General features: G+C 53.9%; 1 protein-coding gene across 2 annotated transcripts in view; it reads left to right on the forward strand.

Annotated features, from left to right (window-relative positions):
* The first annotated feature begins 4,126 nt into the window (after nucleotides 1–4,126).
* The window catches only part of CRHR1 (corticotropin releasing hormone receptor 1), a 51,689-nt gene continuing 35,208 nt past the window's right edge, over nucleotides 4,127–20,607 (forward strand). For both annotated transcript variants that reach the window (XM_010330261.3, XM_003942414.3), the window contains exon 1: nucleotides 4,127–4,479. In XM_010330261.3, the coding sequence (XP_010328563.1) occupies nucleotides 4,399–4,479 (81 nt within the window). In that variant the 5' untranslated portion in view covers nucleotides 4,127–4,398. The remainder of the gene's footprint in view (nucleotides 4,480–20,607) is intronic.

The following is a 20,607-nucleotide window of genomic DNA, read 5'->3' on the forward strand; positions in this document are numbered from 1 at the left end:
CCCCAATGTTCATGGGATTTTAAAGAGGCCACTTTCCCAGCCTCATGTTACAAACTTTTTAGACCAGTGCTACTCTAAGCATGATCTACAGACCGGCACCTGTCTGCAAACTACATGTTGCTGGGTTATGACCAGCTAAGTGCAGAAATGGAGAGTAAGCATTTAGACATGTTTTTGTTGTTGTTGTTGTTGTTGTTGTTGTTGTTGTTGTTTTGAGATGAAATTTTACTCTCATCATCCAGGCTGGAGTTCAATGGCGCGATCTCGGCTTACTGCAACCTCTACCTACGGGGTTCAAGCAATTCTTCTGCCTCAGCCTCCTGAGTAGCTGGGATTACAGATGTGTGCCACCATGCTTGGCTAATTTTTATATTTCTAGTAGAGCCAGGGTTTCACCATGTTGATCAGGCTGGTCTCAAACTCCTGACTTCAGGTGATCCACCCACCTCAGCCTCCCAAAGTGCTGGAATTACAGGTGTGAGCCACTGTACCCAGCCACATTTACACATTTTTAAGCCATTTGACAGAATAGTTTTATATCCATATGATGTGCTTGTGTTTAAAACTGGGCTTTCATTTTCTTTTTTTTTTTTTTTTAATTGTATGTTTCTTTTTTTCTTTTCTTTTTCTTTCTGTTTTTTTTTTTTTTTTTTTTAAGACAGAGTCTCGTTCTGTTGCCCAGGCTGGAGTGCAGTGGCAAGATCTGGGTTCAGCGCAACCTCTGCCTCCCGGGTTCCAGTGATTCTCCTGCATCAGCCTCCCAAGTAGCTGGGATTACAGGCGGACACCACCATGCCAGGCAATTTTTGTATTTTTAGTGGAGATGTGGTTTCACCATGTTGGCCAAGCTGGTCTTGTACTCCTGACCTCAAGTAATCTGCCTGCCCCGGCCTCCCAAAATGTTGAAATTACAGGTGGGAACCACCACAACTTGCCTTTTATTGTATTTTTCTAATAATTCATTCCTGCAGTGTTTTGCAATCATATTGGCCTGTGACAGATTAGAAATATAAAAATACAGAACCAGTCCTCTGCCACAGTTGTCTGAGAATTATGGTTCCAGACCATCAACCTTCCTGGGATGGTTAAGCCAGCGGAACCTCACAGGCAGGAGGTGTCTCTTCAGCCCTCCCCACCTGGGTCTCACCGATCATTACATCAAATCTGTCTCTCCTACTGTTTGGAAGGACAAGCAATTGTCTTTTATTCCTGTTTGGAATCCTCACATTTCTCCTTTCTTCCAAATCTGGCAGATTAAATGAATGAAAGCCGATTCTGCTGCAGGCCTGGACAGGAAGGGGAGAGGGCAAAGGGGGGATGGGATGAGAAGAGAGCTTGGGGAAGATCAGGCTGGGAAAAGAATGCTGGAATGGAGTAGGAGCCTGTCCTGAGGAGGGTGTGCAGGGGCTGCTTTGGCTGGGGCTGAGAGGGGAGGCAGGATATGGGAAGGAGGGACAGGGCAGACACTAGCATCTTCACCAAGCCCAGGGGATGAGAGCCAGGCCCTTGAAGGTGAAAGAAAGTAGCTTCAGGACAAATGAAACGGGATATTGAACCTTTTTACAGAGGGACTGTTAAGCACCAAACTCTCATAACCCCCCTGAGGCTGTCAAGGCCAAAACTATAAATAAGTAGGTCGAGGAATTAGGCAGAAGCCTCCCTCCCCCTATCTGCCAGTCTGCAGCTGTGGTGGGATGTGGTGGGATGGAGGGTAAGTCAGTGAAATCAACACAGACAGGATGAAATGTGCTGTCTGTAGACGCCACTTCAGAAATCGAGAAGGTCTGACTCCTGGGCAAAAAAGCCAGACTTGATTGCAGGCCAATCGATGGCATTAGCATATTTAAAGATCATGTCAAGGAGAGGATAATGGGGCTCCGAGAGGCAAAATTTGATGGTGTTTATTAAGCAGAGAGAAACACAGAAGCTGGAACTGTCTAGTCCCTAGAGAGTGTGCTCCAAGGTGGGGCCAGGGAGGGAGCGGGGCCTTGGCCGGGCCTGGACAAAGCTCCCAGAGGACCAACCGGCTTCTTCTCTGATTCCCAAATCTACTGCTGCTGGTGACTTTCTGATCAAGAATTCTGCTGCCCACAAAGAATTACCTCGAGAGAGGGACCAAGCTGCCCCTCACACTTGAGCATCCAGTCCACTCCATCTGATGATGATGTTGATGTTGATGATGATGATGATGATGATGATAGTATTGGTGACTACAGCTAACCCTCATTAAGTTCTTGCTATCTGCCAGGCTCCGTTCCAAGCTCTTTACAAATATCAGCTCCTTCTAACTCCCCAACCGTTCTCAGAAGTAGCGTTTCTACCCCGATTATATAGGTGAGAAAATTGAGGCATTGTTAAATAATTATCTAACTATACAGCTCGTAAGTGGAAAAGCCAAGATTCAAAGTCAGGCCGTCTGACTCCAGAACCTGCATGACATCAGACTGCCCTGCACCTGTTGTTGAGACCAGTTCGTTGGCCATCCACTTAACACGTCCATCCCATCTGGGGTTGGCTGGGGTGAGTCAGTGCCCAGCTCGGCACAACCATGCGGGTTTTGCAAGACTTGGGACTGTGTGCCTCACCTAGAAAGTGCCAGGTGTGTGGCTAAGCCATGTGAGCAGCTGGCTTCCTGGGCAATGCCGCTCCCCACTTCAGAGCCCCAGGCCCCTTCAGGGCCCAGCCCTCCACGTGCTGTGAGCTGGGAATCAGGAGAGGGAGGACTAGGCTTACCAGCTGTAGGACTTTGGACAGGTCACCACCCTCTGCGTGCCTCCATTTTCTCACCAGTAAACCCTATGTTGGATCATATGACCTCCTAAAATGACTCCAGCCCCAAATGAAGGCCAGTGGACCATGAACATGCTGGCTCTTGCCCAGTGTGCTGAGAAGTGGGCGGGAGGGAGTAGTAGGGTGGGCACAGCAGTGCGCAGGATGCAGGGCAGGTGGGTTCAGTTTGATTTCAAAGCCGGTTGCCAGTGCCCCAGGTGCTTTGGTGTACCCTATAATAGAGGTTGCATAGGCCAGGCAGCCTAGGCTCTGCGGGTGAAGATTTCTCTACCTCCCAGTGACTCCTCTTCTCCCTTATCAGCTCTGATAGGAGAGAGAAAGAGGGAAGAGGACGTCAAAAGTTCTGTTCATCCGGAAGGGCTGGGAGTTGCTTCCTGGGATGGGGAACTCGTGAGCCAATCCAGAAGACGACCCCGGAGTCTGGCCGGAGCCCCAACGCTGCCCTGAGGGCTCGGCCGGGAGGGGGCGCTGTGGCCTCCCCATGCCCTGCCCACGGGCTCCTAGCCCCGTTCGCCGCGCTGCAGCGCAATCGGCACTCGGCTTTCCCCAAGGCTGCGTTCAGTGCCCGCTTGTCCTGAGGGGCACCGCCGTCTCCCTTTCATCTTGGGGCTCCCAGGTCCAAAAGGTTCCCAGATCTGGCCCCTTGCCTGTACCAAAGTGAGCAGGCACTCAGTTTGTAAGATGAACGAATGAAGGCAGGAACGAACAAATGAATAAGGGCTCATCCAGCGTTCAGGGCTCGTTCGCGTCTCAGTGCGCACCAGGCACGTCAATGCCAAAGGTGCTTGGAGTCTGGCCCGGCGCCCGACGCGGCTGGAGTGGGGGAGGCGAGGAGCTCCCGCTAGCCCGCTGCAGGGCGGGAACTGCCCAAACGCAGGTCGCAGCTTCCCCGGGTTCCGCGGCGGCTTCGCTCAATGGGGACCGCCCTGTTCCACGGCCACCAACAGCCTCGCCCTCATAAATTCACCTGAGCACCCCCGCCCAAGTGCCCCCGGCTTCCCTGGACATCCGAGGCCCGGACCTCTGCCGGGCGGGAGGCGGGAAGCTGCATCCTCTCCCGCTGCCCCCTCCCCCATCCCCGGCTTCTTCCCGGGCTGCGGCGGCAGCCACCGCCGCCAGCGCGCCCCGAGGACTGCCGCAAACCCGGGCGTAGGGAAAGGGGATCCTGGCGGCGGGGCTCAGGCAGCGGGCCGGGGGAAGGGGAGGGAGCGGGGAGGGAGCCGAGGGGCGAGGCGCGGAGGAGGGACCAAAGGGAAGGGAAGGGGAGGGGAGGGGAGAGGAGGGGAGGGGAGAGGGAGAGGGAGGGGGAAGGGGAGGGGGAGGGAGGGGAGGGGACGAGCTGGCGAGGGGGCGGGGAGCCGAGGCGAGGAGCGGCGCGGACCGTGGGGGAGGCGGCAGGGGCGAGGCGGGCAAGAGGCGGCCTCCGGCCGGGCTGAATCGGAAAACGGCGGCCAGACTTCCCCGGGAAGGGGCGAGCGAGAGCCGGCCGGGCCGGGCCGCGGGGCCGGGAGGCACGGAGCGGGCACCTCCGCACCTGGCAGCCACCGAGGAGTCCGGCCGCCCACCGCGTGCTGCCCGAGCCCGCAGCACCCAACCGGCCTCTCTGGGATGCCTGGGGACCCGGGCGTTCAGGACGGTAACCGAGCGAGCCTGACGATGGGACGGCACCCGCAGCTCCGGCTTGTCAAGGTAAGAGCCCGCCGGCCCGCCCTCCAGCGCGGGCGCCCCCAGCCCAGGGCGGATGCGGGACGGGGCCCGGCTTTGGGTGCGACGGGGGCGGGGGCGCCAGGAGAGCTGCGGTCAGGTCTGGGAAGGCTGGGCTCTGGGGCAGTCTAACTCTCTGGACCTTTGGAGCCAGGGTTTGGTGGGCAGGGGGAGACTCAGGTGAGAAAAGAAATCGTGGCGGAGCCGCCGGGATGTTGGCGGAGGAGGGGTCCGCCCACCCGGGTAGCAGTCTCCGCGCCAACAATTGCTCTAGGCTTTGGGGCAGACGCTGGGTTCCGCCTCCCACGCCCTCCCTGCAGACCCCGGCCCCGGGACGGGAGACTCCGAAGCGGGGTTCCCCGCCTCTCCCCAGCACCCCCTCATAGCTCCCCGACTCCGCCCGCCCCCGCCCCAGTCCCGGGAGCGCGTCCTGCTCCTTCTCCTCCGCGGCAAGCTGCGAGTCCAGGGAGATTAATGCCGCCCGCGCCTGCGAGCCCTTGATCAATATCGCAGTCTCGGGGGAGGAGACGGTGCCTCCGGCGGCGTTCCCATTCCCCCGCCGCGGCCCGAGAGCGCGACACTCGCTCTCCGAGCCTGGGCACCGAGATCCCCGCGCTGCGCAGCCGACCCCACGACGCGGATCGGGCGCTGGAGTTTAGGAAACTCGCCAGACCGTACGTCCAGCGTCTGCCAGCTGAAGTTCGTGGGCGGCGGGGGCGGCCCGCGGGTAATGTGCGCCCGGGAAGGGCCGGGAGGCCGGCAGTCCGGCCTGCCGCTGGTGCCAGGCGTCGCTTACAGCCCCGAACGCTTTCCACAGCGCTCTGGTCTTGCAAGGTGTAGGCGCGCCCGCTGCAGCCGGCCAGAGTGGCGGGTGGGCCTCTGCGCGGCTGCCGGGAAACCCCGTGCCGCGCCCGCCTGGGCACCAACTCGCCCGGGGCTTGGGACCCCACAGGGTCCGCTTCTGCCACAAACGTAGACGCCAGCCTGACCCGGTTCAGGGCATTCAAAGCGATTGCATTAAAGAGAATTCGGTGGATTTGGGGGAGGGGTGCGGATTGGCAGAATTTCATTTTTCCATCAGTTATTAAACCAAGTGTACGTATACCGGCTTACGAAGTGGTTTGAGTTAAAGCACCAAGATTTTTTAATGAGACGTTAGTTGACACGTTACAAGTTACTGAGATTTTTCTCTAATCCTACCTCTCCCCAAATATTTATAAATTGATTATTAAAATGACTGAGGGTTGGTCTCAGTGAACCCACATCGCCTCCCCCGTCTGTTAACTGAGGGCTGGAGATGAACTCAGAGATTATTTTCTGGGCGTTCAAGGAGACAGACGGATGAGGAAGGGGAAGAAAAACATCCAGAGAGGTCGAATAGGTGGCACTGAATGGGAATATTTTCCAAAAGGCTTGTGTGTATCGAAGCCTGGTCTAAATGCGCAAACCAGTTAGACCAAATTCAGTCTTTTAAATGGATTCAAAGGATTGAAATGTGGGTGTTTTTTTTTGTTTTGTTTTGTTTTTGTTTTTTTCAAGTTTACGCTGAAATAGATAATGTTCTTTCTCTGGCCTTCCTTAGAGTTGTGTGCAAATCTCTGTTTAGAATGATCCTGTTTTTCTTTTTTTAAAAAAAAGTCTTTTTATTTCTGTTATTCCTACTAGATGGTGTGGCGTGTGCCCTTTATGACTGGCCTAATAAACTCAGTAAGCACTCAGTAAATACCAAATGAATGAGGCGCAGCCAGGGAATGGCCAGCGAATGCTGGTTTCAAAAGCTGGTTTCTATTAAATAGTTGCTTTTTTTCTTTTATTTATGTAGTATGTACAATTCGCTGGGCATTATTCTACCTGCTTTGCAAATATTAAGTCATAGAGTCCTCCTAACAGCCCTAGAAGGTAGAAATTATTCCTGAGACACAGAGAAGCCAAGTAACTGGTTCAGGGTCACACAGCCAGTGAGTAGTGAAGTCAGAATTCAAACCTGGGCACTCTGATATAAGGCTTTGTTTTGTTTGCTTTTACCAGAAAATATCTTTTTTTTTTTCTTTTTTTGGGACAGGGTCTCACTCTGTCGCCCAGGTTGGAGCGCAGTGGCATGACCTCAGCTCACTGAAGCCTCAACCTCCCTGGGCTCCAGTAATCCTCCCACCCCAACCTCCAGAATAGCTGGGACCATAGGCATGCACCACCACACCTAGCTAATTTTTGTATTTTTTATAGAAATGGGATTTCACCATATTGCCCAGGCTGGTCTCAAACTCCTGGGCTCAAGCAATCAGCCAGCCTCGGCCTCCCAAAATGCTAGGATTACAGGCACGAGCCACGGTGCCCAGCCATCACCAGAAAATATTCTAAGCCCCTTAAACCTCTCTCTAGATCTCAGCCAGATGAGAGCCCAGGTAGTTTTGCGAGCATGAGAGTACAAATCTAGGGACTTAGTGTTCATCCCAAATCCAGTGCTGTCCCCAGCAAGTCAGCCAGTGTTGGGAAGGGTCCACTCTGGGGCCTATATTGTGGGCCTCACACTATACCGGTTCCAGAGTCCTGGGGGGAAATGTGTGTGAATGGGGAAAGACAGGGTGTGTGACGGTGTGTTTATGAGTGGGGAGAAACAATGTGTGTGCAAGTGGCCGTAAGTCAGAAGACAGGCAAGACATTGTCTCCATCATTGAAGGGGCAGGGGCCTGAGCACCTGGGAGTCACCCACGCACCCACTGCAGCTCCTCGCAGGGAGGCGGAGTGTGACTCTAAACACAGGTCCCAGTGTCTGTGAGGGGTGCAGAAGGCAAGGCCTCTCCATGGGTTCTAACAGGAGAGTGATCTCCCAGGAGGGAGCTGGTTTTATTATTGTTGTTATTCTTATATAACCAACTTAGCAGCTATAGGCAAAGTTTGAAAACCAGAATGGAAAAATGATTGCAGCCTCACTCTCTGAATCCAGCTGTTGTGTAATTCATTTAAAAAATACCCCCCACAAGTCCCCTTCTCAAGCACCTGTCTGGGCGCAGCTGTGGCTGCTGGGCAGTCCACTCCCCAGTGTCACAGCCCAAGTCTGTTTCACATTATCCTGAGCTTCCTTCGGAGAATATGTCTGCGTGTTGCCTGTGAGTGAATGGACTTTGCCGTCCCTATATGGGTGCATATCTGGGCCATTTCCAAGTTGTTTCTTTGATTAAATGATATGGAGCCAGGTTTTCGAGGGGAGCCTTGGCAGGAGCCATGAGGAATGCAAAACGATGAGCCCAGCGTGCGCCGGTGGGCTGCTTCAGTCTGCAGGAACTACTGGCCTGGCCACAAACCGGGGGCGAAGTCAGGGAGGGGCCCAAAAGCCAGGCCAAGCCCCTTGGATTGGAAATGATCAGCTGTAGAGAGGAGTGTGTAGATAACGGAAAAGTAGAACACTCACCCAGAGCCAGTGAGGACGAGCTTAAGTGGAAAATCCATTTCTCACCCTCTCTAACATTTGGCTCCTCACAGAGCATCGGCCTCCAGCCAAGTTCAGCTGCACACAGGGAGTTTGGGGGTCAGAGGTGCCACCACCCCAAGCGTCCATGATACCTGCCAAGGCCATGGGCCTGAGCTCTGGCCATGGTGCGACCCAGAAGGAAGCAGTTAGGTGCAGGGCTGATAATTTCAGCAGCTATTGAGGGGGAAAGACCATCAGCCTGGGAGTCAGTGAACCTGACTGGTCTCAGCCGTGCCTCCAATCAGCTGTGTGACATCAGGTAGGTCACCTTCACTCTCTGAGTCATAGTTTGTCTGTAAACGGGGATATCAGACCGGATTCTCTGTTACCTCTCTCGTCTCTTGGAAAGGTCTGTGTTTCAAATACTCCTCACACGGGAAGAATGGGGTGCCACTGATTTGATTCCCAGCTCTGCCCCTTCCTAGCTCTGCCCAAGCTGAGGGACCTTGGAACATGGTACTTGGACCTCAGTACTCTTTCTGGGCTTCAGCATCCCAAGCTGTAAAATGGGGGGAAATGCCTAACTCAGAAGGTTGGTAAGGACAACAGAAATTAATACATGGAAAGTGTCTGGAACAGCGCCTGGCATAGTCTGCTTTCAGAAAAAGTTGCAAGGTGGCTACTTTCAGCAGAAATAAGTTAATGCAGGAACAGCAGCTAGCAGCTCCTGGACATGTAATATATTACACATTGTTCATCTTTTACCCTTCGCGGCCCTGGGCCTCACAATTGTTGCACATAGTAGGTGTTTAACAAATGTTTGTCGACTGGATGGATGGTTTTATTGTTGCTTCTGTTTGGTATTGTACAACTGGAAAGAACCCGTTTCTGTTCCCACAGGATGCGGATGTCATGTCAAAACAGAAGGCTGAGAGATGCTCAAACCACCCTAGCATAAAAGCCATCTCTGATGCAGAAAGGACTAGAACTCCCCCTTAAGCCCACTGTGGTTATTAGAAAAGAGAAAACAACAGCCAGCCAATGCAGCACCCTAGCAATCTGGAGAATCCCTTGGGGGTGGGGCTTCAGCCAGTGAAACTCCAGTGCTTTTGCTGTGTCTGGAGGAGGGCAGGTCGCTAGCAGTGATCTGGGCTGTTTCTTCCTCAGTGAAAAGAGGGAGTTGGGTGATCTCTCCCAGCTCTGATTCTACCCTAATCACGCACGGTATCAACAAAAGAACCGTGAGCCCATTTTGAAGGTAAGGCCAGGTCGAGATTTCAGCTGCAGTTTTAATAGTCAACGAATGAATTTGTTAATTACGAATGATTCCTGTCTACCTAAATTCAGAGGTCCCTGTCAGCAGAGTCCCTAGGAATTTTTTTTTTTTTTTAAGACAGGGTCTCACTCTGTTCCCTAGGCTGGAGTGCAGTGGTGTGAACGCAGCTCACTGCAGCCTCAACCTCCTGGGCTCAAGTGATCCTCCCACCTCAGCCTCCTGAGTACCTGGGACTACAGGCATGCACCAACTACACCTAGCTAATTTTAAATTTTTTTGTAGACACAGGGTCTTGCCATATTGCCCAGGCTGGTCTCGAACTCCTGGGCTCAAGCGATCCTCCCACCTCAGCCTCCCAAAGTGTTGGGTTATAGGCATGAACCACTGTGCCCAGTCTGCATCCTTTTAAAATGCTTGTCTTTGGACTTGTTGCAATCAGACAACCATCCCTCACCCCACCTAATGTGGCAGTCAGCATCTTCTTTTATTGGTGGGAACAGCAGATGAAGCAAATGTGGGCTTGAATCCTGAATCTGCCCTGAAGCTGTGGCCAAGTTATCACTCTGAACCTCAGTTTCTTCATCAGTCTAAATCAGGGGAAATAATAGCTACTTAATGCGATAATCATAATGACCATGAGATGCCAGGTGTGAAATTACACACAGTTGCACAGTGTCTGGCACACAGTAAGTGCATAATAAATATTAGCTACAGCAGTCACTTACCAACTTCCTCAGTCCAAGAAAGGCCATCAAAAGGAGGAGTGGTGAGGGGATGGGGGTAGAGGAAGGGTACTTGGCACGTACAATCTCCTCCTGCCTCAGAGCACTTCTCACAGTCCCTGGGGAAAAGGGATCAGCTACCAGCCATCAGCTGTGCTCGAAGGTCAGGGACAGACCTGAACATCTCTGACATGGAAAAACCTGACTATAAAAGTAGAGATTTGTAGGGAAGATAATGCAAAATGATTCACTCACTGATGCAAACAATTATTTTTGAAAATAACTAGCTGGATTCTATTAGACCACAGATTATTAATCACTTGTTTTCAGAGTACGTGGTATCCGCTTCAACAAAATTGAAAGGATGGCAGGAAGGGAGGGCGGCGGGCATCGTGAACCGTGCATGTCAGAATCCGGCTCTGGAAGACAGGTCCCTTTCATGTAGAACCACGGATTCAAATGCTTTAGCCAAACAGGTTCTTTGACAACTGTCCATCCAGCCGCCACAAAACCGTTTCTGGGAAAATTAATATGTCTGTGGCTGTTTTCTGCCCTCTAACCACAGGCAATTTTGCCATCTCACCCCCGTGGCACTCCTGGGCCCAGAGAGCAGCCTCAGCAAGGTGCTTTGAGGTGGGATTTGTGGGGCACGCACCTGCCCCCTCCACATGTCAGCTGGTTTCCAAGCCCCAGTCAGTCTGGTTGGGAGCCAATGTGCCTAGGTCAGAGCCCGGGAAAACTGGCTAGACTGGTCCAGCCACTTCCGTGGCTGCAGAAGCAGGGAGGCAGGGCTTGATCTAGGCTGACCACTATACTTTAGAGTCTACACACTGGAGTTTTAAGAGGTAGTGGGGGCTACCAGGAAGCACAGTGGGAACCTTCGTTGAATTTTAGAGTGCTGGGATGTCAGGGCCTCTAGGAGAATTGGGACAACTTATTGATCATCCCCGGTGGGTACAAAAGCCCAAAGAGCTGAAAGGTACCTGCGCGGGGTGAAAGGCTAGGACAAGAGGTGGTCGAAGCATTGCCATTTACATTGGGGAGTTTTCTGCCTCTGTGATCCATTCATCTCTCCCTTCCTGTTTTCCCAGCCTCCTTGGCAAGGTGTGTGAAGGGCTCATTTCTAGAATGAGCTCAGCAGAGGCCAGAGGTACCAGGCTGAGTGGGCAGTCTGTGCACAGACATGGGAAGGAGTGTGGCGGGAGCATGAGGGGCTGGGCTGTGTGGCTGGAAAGGCTAACCGGCTCCAGGAGTGGTTTTCCTGGGGGAACGGCTGCAGGACAGTCCAGGCACCATCTGAGGCACAACCCTCACAGGTATGGGCCCCCTGCACTGGGGACCCTGACTGCACTGTCAGAACAAGGGCCTGGTGGGATGCGCAGGGGCCTGCTCGGGTGGGTGATTTCTTTTCTTCTCTTTCTTCTTTTTGAGATGGAGTCTCACTGTGTCACCCAGGCTGGAGTGCGGTGGCAATCTCGGCTCACTGCAACCTCCACCTCCCAGGTTCAGGTGATTCCCCTGCCTCAGCCTCCTCAGTAGCTAGAATTACAGGTGCTCATCACCACACCCAGCTAATTTTTTGGTAGAGATGGAGTTTCACCATGTTGGCCAGGCTGGTCTCAAAATCCTGACTGCAGGTGATCCACCCACCTCAGCCACAGGCATGAGCCACCGCACCCAGCTGATGATTTCATTCTTATAGAAGATTCTGAGAGACAGACAGTGAGAGAAGCAGAGGGAGGGAAAAGAAAAAGATCTGCCTGCCTGCCTTGGCCATTCTTGCTTTTTACTTTCTCCCCAGCACCCAAGAGCACCTGTGCCCAGCTTCTGGGGCCAGAAATGGCATTTCCCGGAAACTTCCTCTCTGTTCCTCACAAGAATTCCCCTACCCATCCCTATCCACATGCCTGAGTGCCTGAAGCCATCCTCAGCTTTCAGGAGAGCCCCAGGGGCAGGGGTGCCCTGAGGGAGCCTCTCCCATGATCCCACTCCCTCCCACCACCCCCAGGGCTGCGCCCCTCCCCAGAAGCAGGATGCAGAAGGGGCAGGACCTGTCGCCTCTGCGGTCCTGTGTTTCTCAGTGGGCATTTTCTCCCTCTCTCTCTCTCTCTCTCTCTCTCTCTCTCTCTGTCACACACACACACACACACACACACACACACACACACACACACACACGCTGGAACCCTGGAGAGTGAGCTACTGTGCAGTGTTCATAATAACACCGGCACCTGCCACTCCCATCAGAGGCCACTGTGTGGTAACCACCTTTCCTCTCCTGTTAGCACAGCCAGACCCACGGCAGGTGCAACGCCACCTCAAGGCCAGGGTTGGAGGCTGACTTCCAGAGGAGCAGCTGGCACCCGGGGGCCACGGGCTTAGCCGGGCGAGTCGATAGCAGGTTGGACAGCCTCCACGGCATCCCTCGATGCCTGTGCCTGGCTGGGAGCCCGAGAGGCTCAGCTACTCCTTCATCTTCCCAGACAGGCAGGGCGAGGCTGGTCCTTGGAGGGAGGCTGGTCCTTGTGTCCTGGGCTTGGTCTTGGTCTGAGCCACACCCTTCCCCTTCCTCTTTCTGCCCCCAACTCTGCTCCTGTCCCCTGCCCGCACCACCCAGATTCTCAGCCGGCTGCACTGTTTACTGGCCAGGTGCTCCATTTACTGAGCTGCTTTTGCACTAAGACTCACAAGTGACCCCATTGAGTCCTCCTGTCTCCTTCCAGAGGGGAAAGAACCTGGTGCACCTCAAATCTCTTGCTTCTCACCCCTGGCCCTCCGCCTCGGTCTCACTGTTCTCCTTCCTACCCTGCACCCCCCAACCCCAGCAGAATAGAATATTCATTTCTGATGCTTCTCTTACAGGAGCTTCTGCCCCCAAGTCTCTCTGTGCCAGTCTTTACCTGGCATGTCCACCAAAGTCTTTCTGAACTGTCCCCACCTCCTCCTCCAGGAAGCCCTCCAGTCTAAGTCTGTCTCTCACTGGTTGTTCCTTTGTTCTCACCTCATCCGTTCCTCTGGTGTGAGCCTCTGGCTCGTGGTGGATCCTGGGCTGTCCCACAACATGAGGTCTTCCAGCTCTTTGATGTGCCCCCCACAGGGGGCTCAAAAACACCTAACCAGATTCTACACGGACCCCTGGTGACCCACATCTAACTGGACCCTTGTTCCCACCATAGATTATGAGCTCTGCCTAGACTAGAAAGATTCCCTTACACACACACACACGCACACAGATACACACACATACACACATGCACACACATGCACACACATACACGCACACATACACACACACAACACATACACATACACGCACACATATACACATACACGCACACATATGCACACACATACACACACATATACACACACAACACATACACATATGCACACATACACATATATACACACACACATACACACACATACACATATACACACCCACATATACACACACATACACACACATATACACACACCACACATACACATATACACACACACATATACACACACCACACATACACATATACACCGACATACACATACACACACACACTCTGTGTGCCCAGCACTTAGTCCAGAACTGCACACACAGTAGGTGCACAATAGATGCTGAACTAAATGGAGGGCCTCTCCCTGCTCCAGCTCCCCGATGAGCATGTGTCTGAGTGTGGAAGTGCTATGGCGACAGAAGACACAGTGACAAGCCAGAGAGATAGGTCCCTCTATGCCTCCGCGTGTGGATTTGTGACTCAACGGCTTATCAAGGGCTATGCTGCCGCACGGCTTAGTAACATTAAAAGATTCCCGCACTGCCCTGTGGTCCACCCCCGGTCCCCATAGCACTGGGGTGTTGTCCACGTGCACGCACAGGCAGCATTCTGCTTCATGAGCAGCTCTGGGCAGGTATGGTGGGGATGTTGCTAAAGGGAATTGTGGCGCTGGGCTTAGAAACAAAAGGGCAAGAAGGTCTCCGAACCTGGGGCCTCCAGAGAGCAGGTCCCAGGCACTTCAGTCCCTAAGCGGGGACTGGGGAAGCAGCCCTAGTGGCATCCTGGGGTTCCCTCCCTGGTGCTGTCCTGGTTCTCCTGGTGATGAGGCAGGAATAGCCAGGCAAAGCAGGAGTGCCGAGAGCACTGGCATTCCTGGTACCTTCGTGGGATCCGGTTTGTCAGCATCCAACCCCTCCAGCTCCCTGTGCGTTGGTGTTGGGGGGAGGCAGTCTGGGATGTCCTTCCTCATGGCCTGACCTTGGAAGCTGCTGCAAGGCTGTGAAATGGGAGGGCTAGGCGACATGGGGCTCACGTGCACCCTGGAGGAAGGACTACTGTCCCTAAAGCTGACAGGGCAGGAAGCCTGAGGTTGGGGCTGACTCAGCCACTTCCTGGTTGGGTGACCTCGGGCAAATCGTCCGACCTCTCTGGGTCTTTGTGTCCTCTTTAGTGGACCACGATGCAGAATGAAGGAGGAAGTGCCTGTGCTGCCGCAGGGGGCCTGCCCCCACCAAAGGTCAATGGGACCTGCTGCTTTCATGGGTGGGGTCCCTCCTTCACCCTCTGCTGTCTGTGCCAGGACTCCCCTCAAAACTAAGCCCAACCATCACTCAAGACCCGCCTCCTCCATGAGGCCTCCCCTGGTGAGCCAGGCATTGCACTGTGTCCTCCAGCTAACGCAGGGCCCTCAAACCAGCTGTGGGGAAGGACCGCATGGATTTTTCCAATCCATGGCAGACTGGCCTGTGGTCCTGATGCACAGCCTGCACCACGTGATTCACCTGGCAAGTCCGACAGCATCTAAGTTGGTCTAGACCCTGTTTGTCAAGATGAGTGTATTGACTGCATGCTTGGATGTCCCAGCAGGGATGGATTCACATCAAAGTTTCCAAATGCTTACTCTCCATTTTTGTGCTTATCAAGTCGTAGACCAGGAACCAACGGCTCATGGTTGGCAAACTTGACCAGTCGGACCAGTCCTCACCACCCTTTGAATAGCGTGGGCCTAAAGCCCTCCTTGGGGGCCAGAATTCACTGCCTGGCCCAGACCTCTGGTTCACCCTTCACACAGCCTGGCCTTCCTGCTGTGCTGCTCACACTTATGCAGCTCCGTTGCGTGGATGCGAGTGATGTGGTGGCTCTTTCTGGCAGCCAAGACTGGGCGACGGAAGAAGGAAGAACCTTATCCAGGAGGAGTAAACTCTCTGGTTTGCTCAGACTCCTTACCTGGTAGCAGGTTCTGAGTAGGCCCCTTTCCCTCCTTGTCACACTCATCAGTCTGCACTTGTCACCAAGGTGAACTGTGGACCCATGATCAGTGGTGGCAGGCTCTAGTGGGGCAAGGGCAGCCTTGCTCTGTGTGGGTTCCCCTAAGTTCACAGGACTTAGCCCCACACCGGTTCTACCCCTTGTCCCTGCGCTCATCCAGGATAAAGGAACCCAGCTTCTCCAGGGTCCCGGACCCGGCTCTGCCTCCTGCCTCTGAGGTGCCGGCCCTGGGGAGGCTCTACTGGAGCCTCGGCTGGGTGAGCTCAGCTCGCTGGCTCTGGGAAGAGGCTGCGGTTTAGGCTCTTTCTGGGCTGCCTCATTCCTCAACTTTGGCCACATCAGCAAGCAGACCTTCCTGCATCTCCGGGGCACACGCTGCGGGAGGACATCTGGAGACACTGACGCAGCAGGGCCAGGACAGCAGTGAGTGAGGGGAAGGAGTTCCCACCTACCCAGCTGGCCAGGAAAGGTCATTTCCACCAGTCCCCTGCCTTCAGACTAAGGCCAGGAGGTGGGAGACTGACTGGTCCAAGGTCGCACAGGGCATTGGCCAGGAAGAGTGCAATCCAAGGCATCCTCCTGCCCTGAAGGCACCTCCCTCTTGTAATCCCACTCTTTCCAAGGTCCCCTTACAGCCACCATCCTCCCCCACCCCACCCCCATAACAGGCTGGCCGGCAAGTGTCTTCAAGCTGGGACGGAGCATTGCAACCTTCCAACCTGGGGCTTCCCATCCTCGGCACTATTGATATTTGGGGCTGGATAGTCCTTCGCTGTGGGGGCTGGCCTGTGCATTTTAGGGTGTTGATCAGCATTCCTGGCCTTTACCCATTAAATGTCAGTAGCACGTCCCCCTTCCTGATTATGGCGACCAAGAATATCTTCAGACATTACCAAACATCCCCCGGGAGGCAAAATGGCCTCCAGATGACAATCTCTGGGCTAGCTGAGTTATCCTCAATTCTGTTGACGCTTCAGAATCACTGGAGAGCGTTTAAAAAAAAATAGAAGGGCCCCTGAGCTTCCCACAGGCCTACTGAACCCCAAGTTTTGGGGTGAGGTGTAAAAAATGGGATTTTCCGTCTCCCAGGTCAGGTGTCAAGCACTGTCGGGAAATTCTGATTTTGTCTAAGTCACTGCCTTTATAGGCAAAGAGTCAGAAGATAGGGCCATTTCCTGCTTTATGGACTGTATGGTCTGTCCTATTTCTGCCCTCAATATCCCTGCTCAGTGGGATTTGGTGGTCCATCAAGCCTTCTTTAAACTGACCTCCTATAGCCTTGGAAGGCAGTAGTTTCTCTAGGAAAAACAACCCCAATGTCTTTAGCATTTTTAAATAAAATAGAACCTAATTTCCAGCCATCAGTTTCACTCTCCCTTCCTGGCCCTCTTTAAATCCCTTTAAAACGCAGCTCCTGAAAGGACATCTTTTCTCTGCCAACACTGAAATCCCCCTCACTTTACACTTGTCAGAGAGCCGCAGAGCCGAGAGCACAGCTGATAGTGTCACCTGCGTAACTGGTGTCTCTGCGGCTGTCCCCACACCTCAGCTCTGCCTCCCACCCCCTCAGGGACGGTTTCCCAGTATCTGGGAGCCACTTACAGCTAACAGCTCCCAAGAGTAGGGGCTGGATCAGAATGCCGAGCTGGGCTCCCCTCTTCTGTGAGAGCCAACCTTCCTGAGTCCTACCCATTGACAGGGTCCTGTTGGTGTCTACCCCCCAATTCCCACTGCCAGCTCTGAGGGAGCTGGGCTGCAGCCAGGAGCCAGAGTTTGAAAGGTAAAGGAAACCTGTACCCCTATGTCTTTTGCGACAGGGATGAGGGAGGGGAAGGCAGGCAGGGCAGGCAGGGAAACAGGCTGTGCCGCCAGGGGCAGGAGCCCGGCTCCGATCCCAATCCCTCCAGTTACGGCGGTCAAACCCTGGGCAAGTTACCATCTCGGGTGCCCCAGTCTGTCGCTTGAACAGTGGGGAGAGAGTAAGGGCTCTGCCTCACAGGGTCAAGAAGGATTCACAGGGCCTGGCACTGCGAAAGCCTTCAGTAAAAGCTGAAGAGAGAAAGAAAAGGAAGGAAAGAAGGGAGGGAGGAAAGTGAAAGGCAGGGAAGACTGAGAAGGGTCGGGTGGTTAACACGGGGCGAGGGGAAGCTGGGGAGGAGAGAGGCAGGAGGCCAGGAAGGCATGAGCTGTAAGAAATCATCCGTGAGTGAATCCAAGAGCAAATCACACCAACACGGGCAGCAAGGAATGCAGGAGAGGCAGAAATGGAGGGAAGACGGGGAGGACAGGAGGTCCGCAGTGCTCCGGGCACCCCCACCCCCATGCCCAGCAAACCCGCATCATTCACCAGGTTGGACACTCCACTTCTGGAAGTGACTGCTGCTGGCTTCTGGGAAAGAGTGGTGCTGGAAAGTGGGGTGCATGCCCTGAGTGGGCAGGGGGCCCTTCTGGAGAGAAAGGCCAAGTCAGGAAGGAAGAACGCGCAAGGCTGAGTAACGAGTGGCAGCCGTGTGCGCTTCCTGTGAGGCCGGCCCTGTGCTGTTTTACATGCACGGCATTGTTGAATCTCTCCAGGAGCTTTGGGGTGTGAATATTTTATCCCTATCAGCCCCATTTACAGATGAGGAAAATGAGGCTCGGAGAAGTTCAGTGATTCTCCCAAGGTCACACAGGTAGGAAGGGGCAGATAAAAGATTCTGACGAGGATCTCTCCATCCCCAAGTTGAGAGACTTGAATTTCTGCTCTTCCGTAGGTCCTTGGAGCCTGAGCATATTCAGACCCGGAAAGGAATGTAGAGAACACAGTGACCTCCCCATTTTACAGATGAGGAAACTGAGGTGGGAAAATGACTTCTCTACCATCACAGAGCAAGTCTGGCAGATTCAGAACGGAGTTCCAGCTCTGTGCTTCCCACCCAGAGTGCTTTCTCCTCTAGCACACCCTCCTGGAATCCAAGGTGCAGGGTGATGCCGGGAGCAGGGAGAGGAGAGGAGAGGGAGCTCCTAATGAGCAGGAGGAACAGAGAGGAAAATGACAAAAAGGGAGCAGGCCCGTCACAATGTCCTGGTGGGAATCAACGTGAGACCCCATCTCTTGGTCAAAGGGGGCAGAAAGTGAAAACCCGTCTGTTTACTTATTCTCTCAGTCATTTATGCATTCAACAAATGTGTTGGGGCCTGCTCTGAATCAGGCCCCAGTGAGGGTACAAAAATAGCCAAACACAGGCTGGGCACAGTGGCTCATGCCTGTAATCCCAGCACTTTGGGAGGCAGAGTTAGGTGGATCATCTTAGGTCAGGAGTTCGAGACCAGCCTGACCAACATGGCAAAACCGTATCTTTAATAAAAATATAAAAATTAGCCAGGCGTGGTGGTGGGTACCTGTAATCCCAGCTACTCAGGAGGCTAAGGCATGAGGATCTCTTGAACCCAGGAGGCAGAGGTTGCAGTCAGCTGAGATTGCACCACTGCACTCCAGCCTAGCCAACAGAGCAAGACCCTGTCTCAAAAAAAAAAAAAAAAAAAAAAAAAAAAAAAAAAACACAGATCTTGCCCACAGGGAGCTTATAACCCAAACAAACAGTACATCTGAGACCTTGGAGGGGCGTGTGTGACTCTGGAGCTGGGGTCTCACGGCTCTCGCTGCGCTGGGGTGGAGGAGACAGCTGACCCCTGTTTCTAGCCCTGCTGCAAGGCTTTATTAGGGAGCAGAGGCGTGAAGTAGCAGGGAAGGCGAGCAGGGGCACCCTGAGCCGGGGGCCCCAGGGAGAAGGCCGGGGGTGGGGAACACCCAGGCATCCCCCTCTCCGTTAACTGTAGGCAGGAGATTTTCCTTTCCATTTTTTCTTCTCTGTACAACAGCAATTTAAGTTAATTAAATGTAACAATAAATTATTTCTCGCCTCCCTGGAATAATCTTTCAGTGCTCACCCACTTTGGGGGAAAGCACAGGCTCTTTGCCTTGAGATGGGGGCCGGCTGTGCCTGTCACAGAAAGAGGCTGTGGGAGGAGGCTCAGGCCTGAGGTGGGATGGGGAGAAGAGGCTGCTTCCAGAGCAGAAGCCTGGGCCATCGAGAGGGCTGAGAAAGGACCCCTGGCATCGCTGCCCTCTGTCCCTAGTCTAGTTTGAATCTGGCTGGTCTCCACCTCTGGGTGGATGGGAAAAGGCGCCCCCTGGGGGCCCCTCTGCTGGCACACGTCTCGCATGTCTCTCCCCCACTCCTCCGCTTGGCATTTCTGTGGCGAGAAATACTGCAGAAACCACATAATTGCATGTGGGGCCTCCCCTGTTCTTGTATTCCATTAGTCCATAACTACAGATATATCCCCCATAGGTACAGAGATGTTTCTGCAGGGTTGATTGCACAGATGCTTTATTTCTGCAAACCAGATCCCAGTATTTCAATGCAATGGGAGACCCAGCTTTTGAGTGAAATCTTCATATATGACCTCATTTCTTTATCGAATTTAGATTTTCTTCTCTTGGCTTTGCTTAAAATAGGCTCCACCTGAACACAATGCAATGCTAAGCAGAGTCAGAAGGGTTAGGGACTGGGACTGTGGAGCCTGCAGGACCCCAGGACCCAGGCCCTTGGCCAGCAGATGGCAAGTGTGGGCTGGGGACCTTGCCTCTGGGGTCACCAGGGAGAGCTATGAGCTTGGCCACACTAGGGAGTCGGGGCATCTCTGGACCCCGAGTCAGCCTCTGCCAGAGTCTCCCAGGCCAGGGAAGGCAACAGGGCCTGGTTCCGCCCTGACCCGCAGAGTTGCCTCCGTGGAACGGTCAGGCTGTCTGGCTGGGATGATGGGGGTGACAAGTTGGGAGAATTCACTGCTCGGGAACCTGCGGTGGTGCTCCAGGCTGACTGGATCCATCTCAGCCCAGTGTCTGAGCCTCTCTGCAGGCAGCCTGCCACACCTGCACAAGCTCAGGACCTTCCCCTTGCCTGGAAGGCCCTCTCTCTGCTTCTGACAGCCCCATCCACTCTGCCCCATCCTCCATCTCACCTCCCCCAGGAAGCCCGCCCTCACTGCCACAGTGCTGACCCCATCTGAAACTCCACGGCCCCCTGGCCTCAGTCTGCGCCTCGTGTTGCCATCATCACGGATGTGTGTGTCTGTCTGTCCTTCCCCATCTCTTCTGAGTTCCTTTCCTTTTTTCCAAATCACGTACTTAGCCCTAGACTCTGAATGAAGGATCCCAAACCAGCACGGGGGTTGGAGACACCACTCAATCTAGTGGATTTCAAACCCAAAAAGCAACTTTCCTTTTAAGCGGAAAAACTGCTTCCCAAAGGAAAGCTTCCTGGGAAGGCAGAAGGAACTGAGGGAGGGTAAGGAGAGGCAGGTCCTGCCTGCGAGGCCTCCCCCAGGGCCCAGAAGGGACATCAGGAAAGCTGCTCCAGGCCCGCCCTCTGCAATGGAGGCGCGTGCTGGGGCCCG

Source organism: Saimiri boliviensis, chromosome 17 (assembly GCF_048565385.1).
Source record: "Saimiri boliviensis isolate mSaiBol1 chromosome 17, mSaiBol1.pri, whole genome shotgun sequence".
NCBI classification, from domain to species: Eukaryota; Metazoa; Chordata; class Mammalia; order Primates; family Cebidae; genus Saimiri; species Saimiri boliviensis.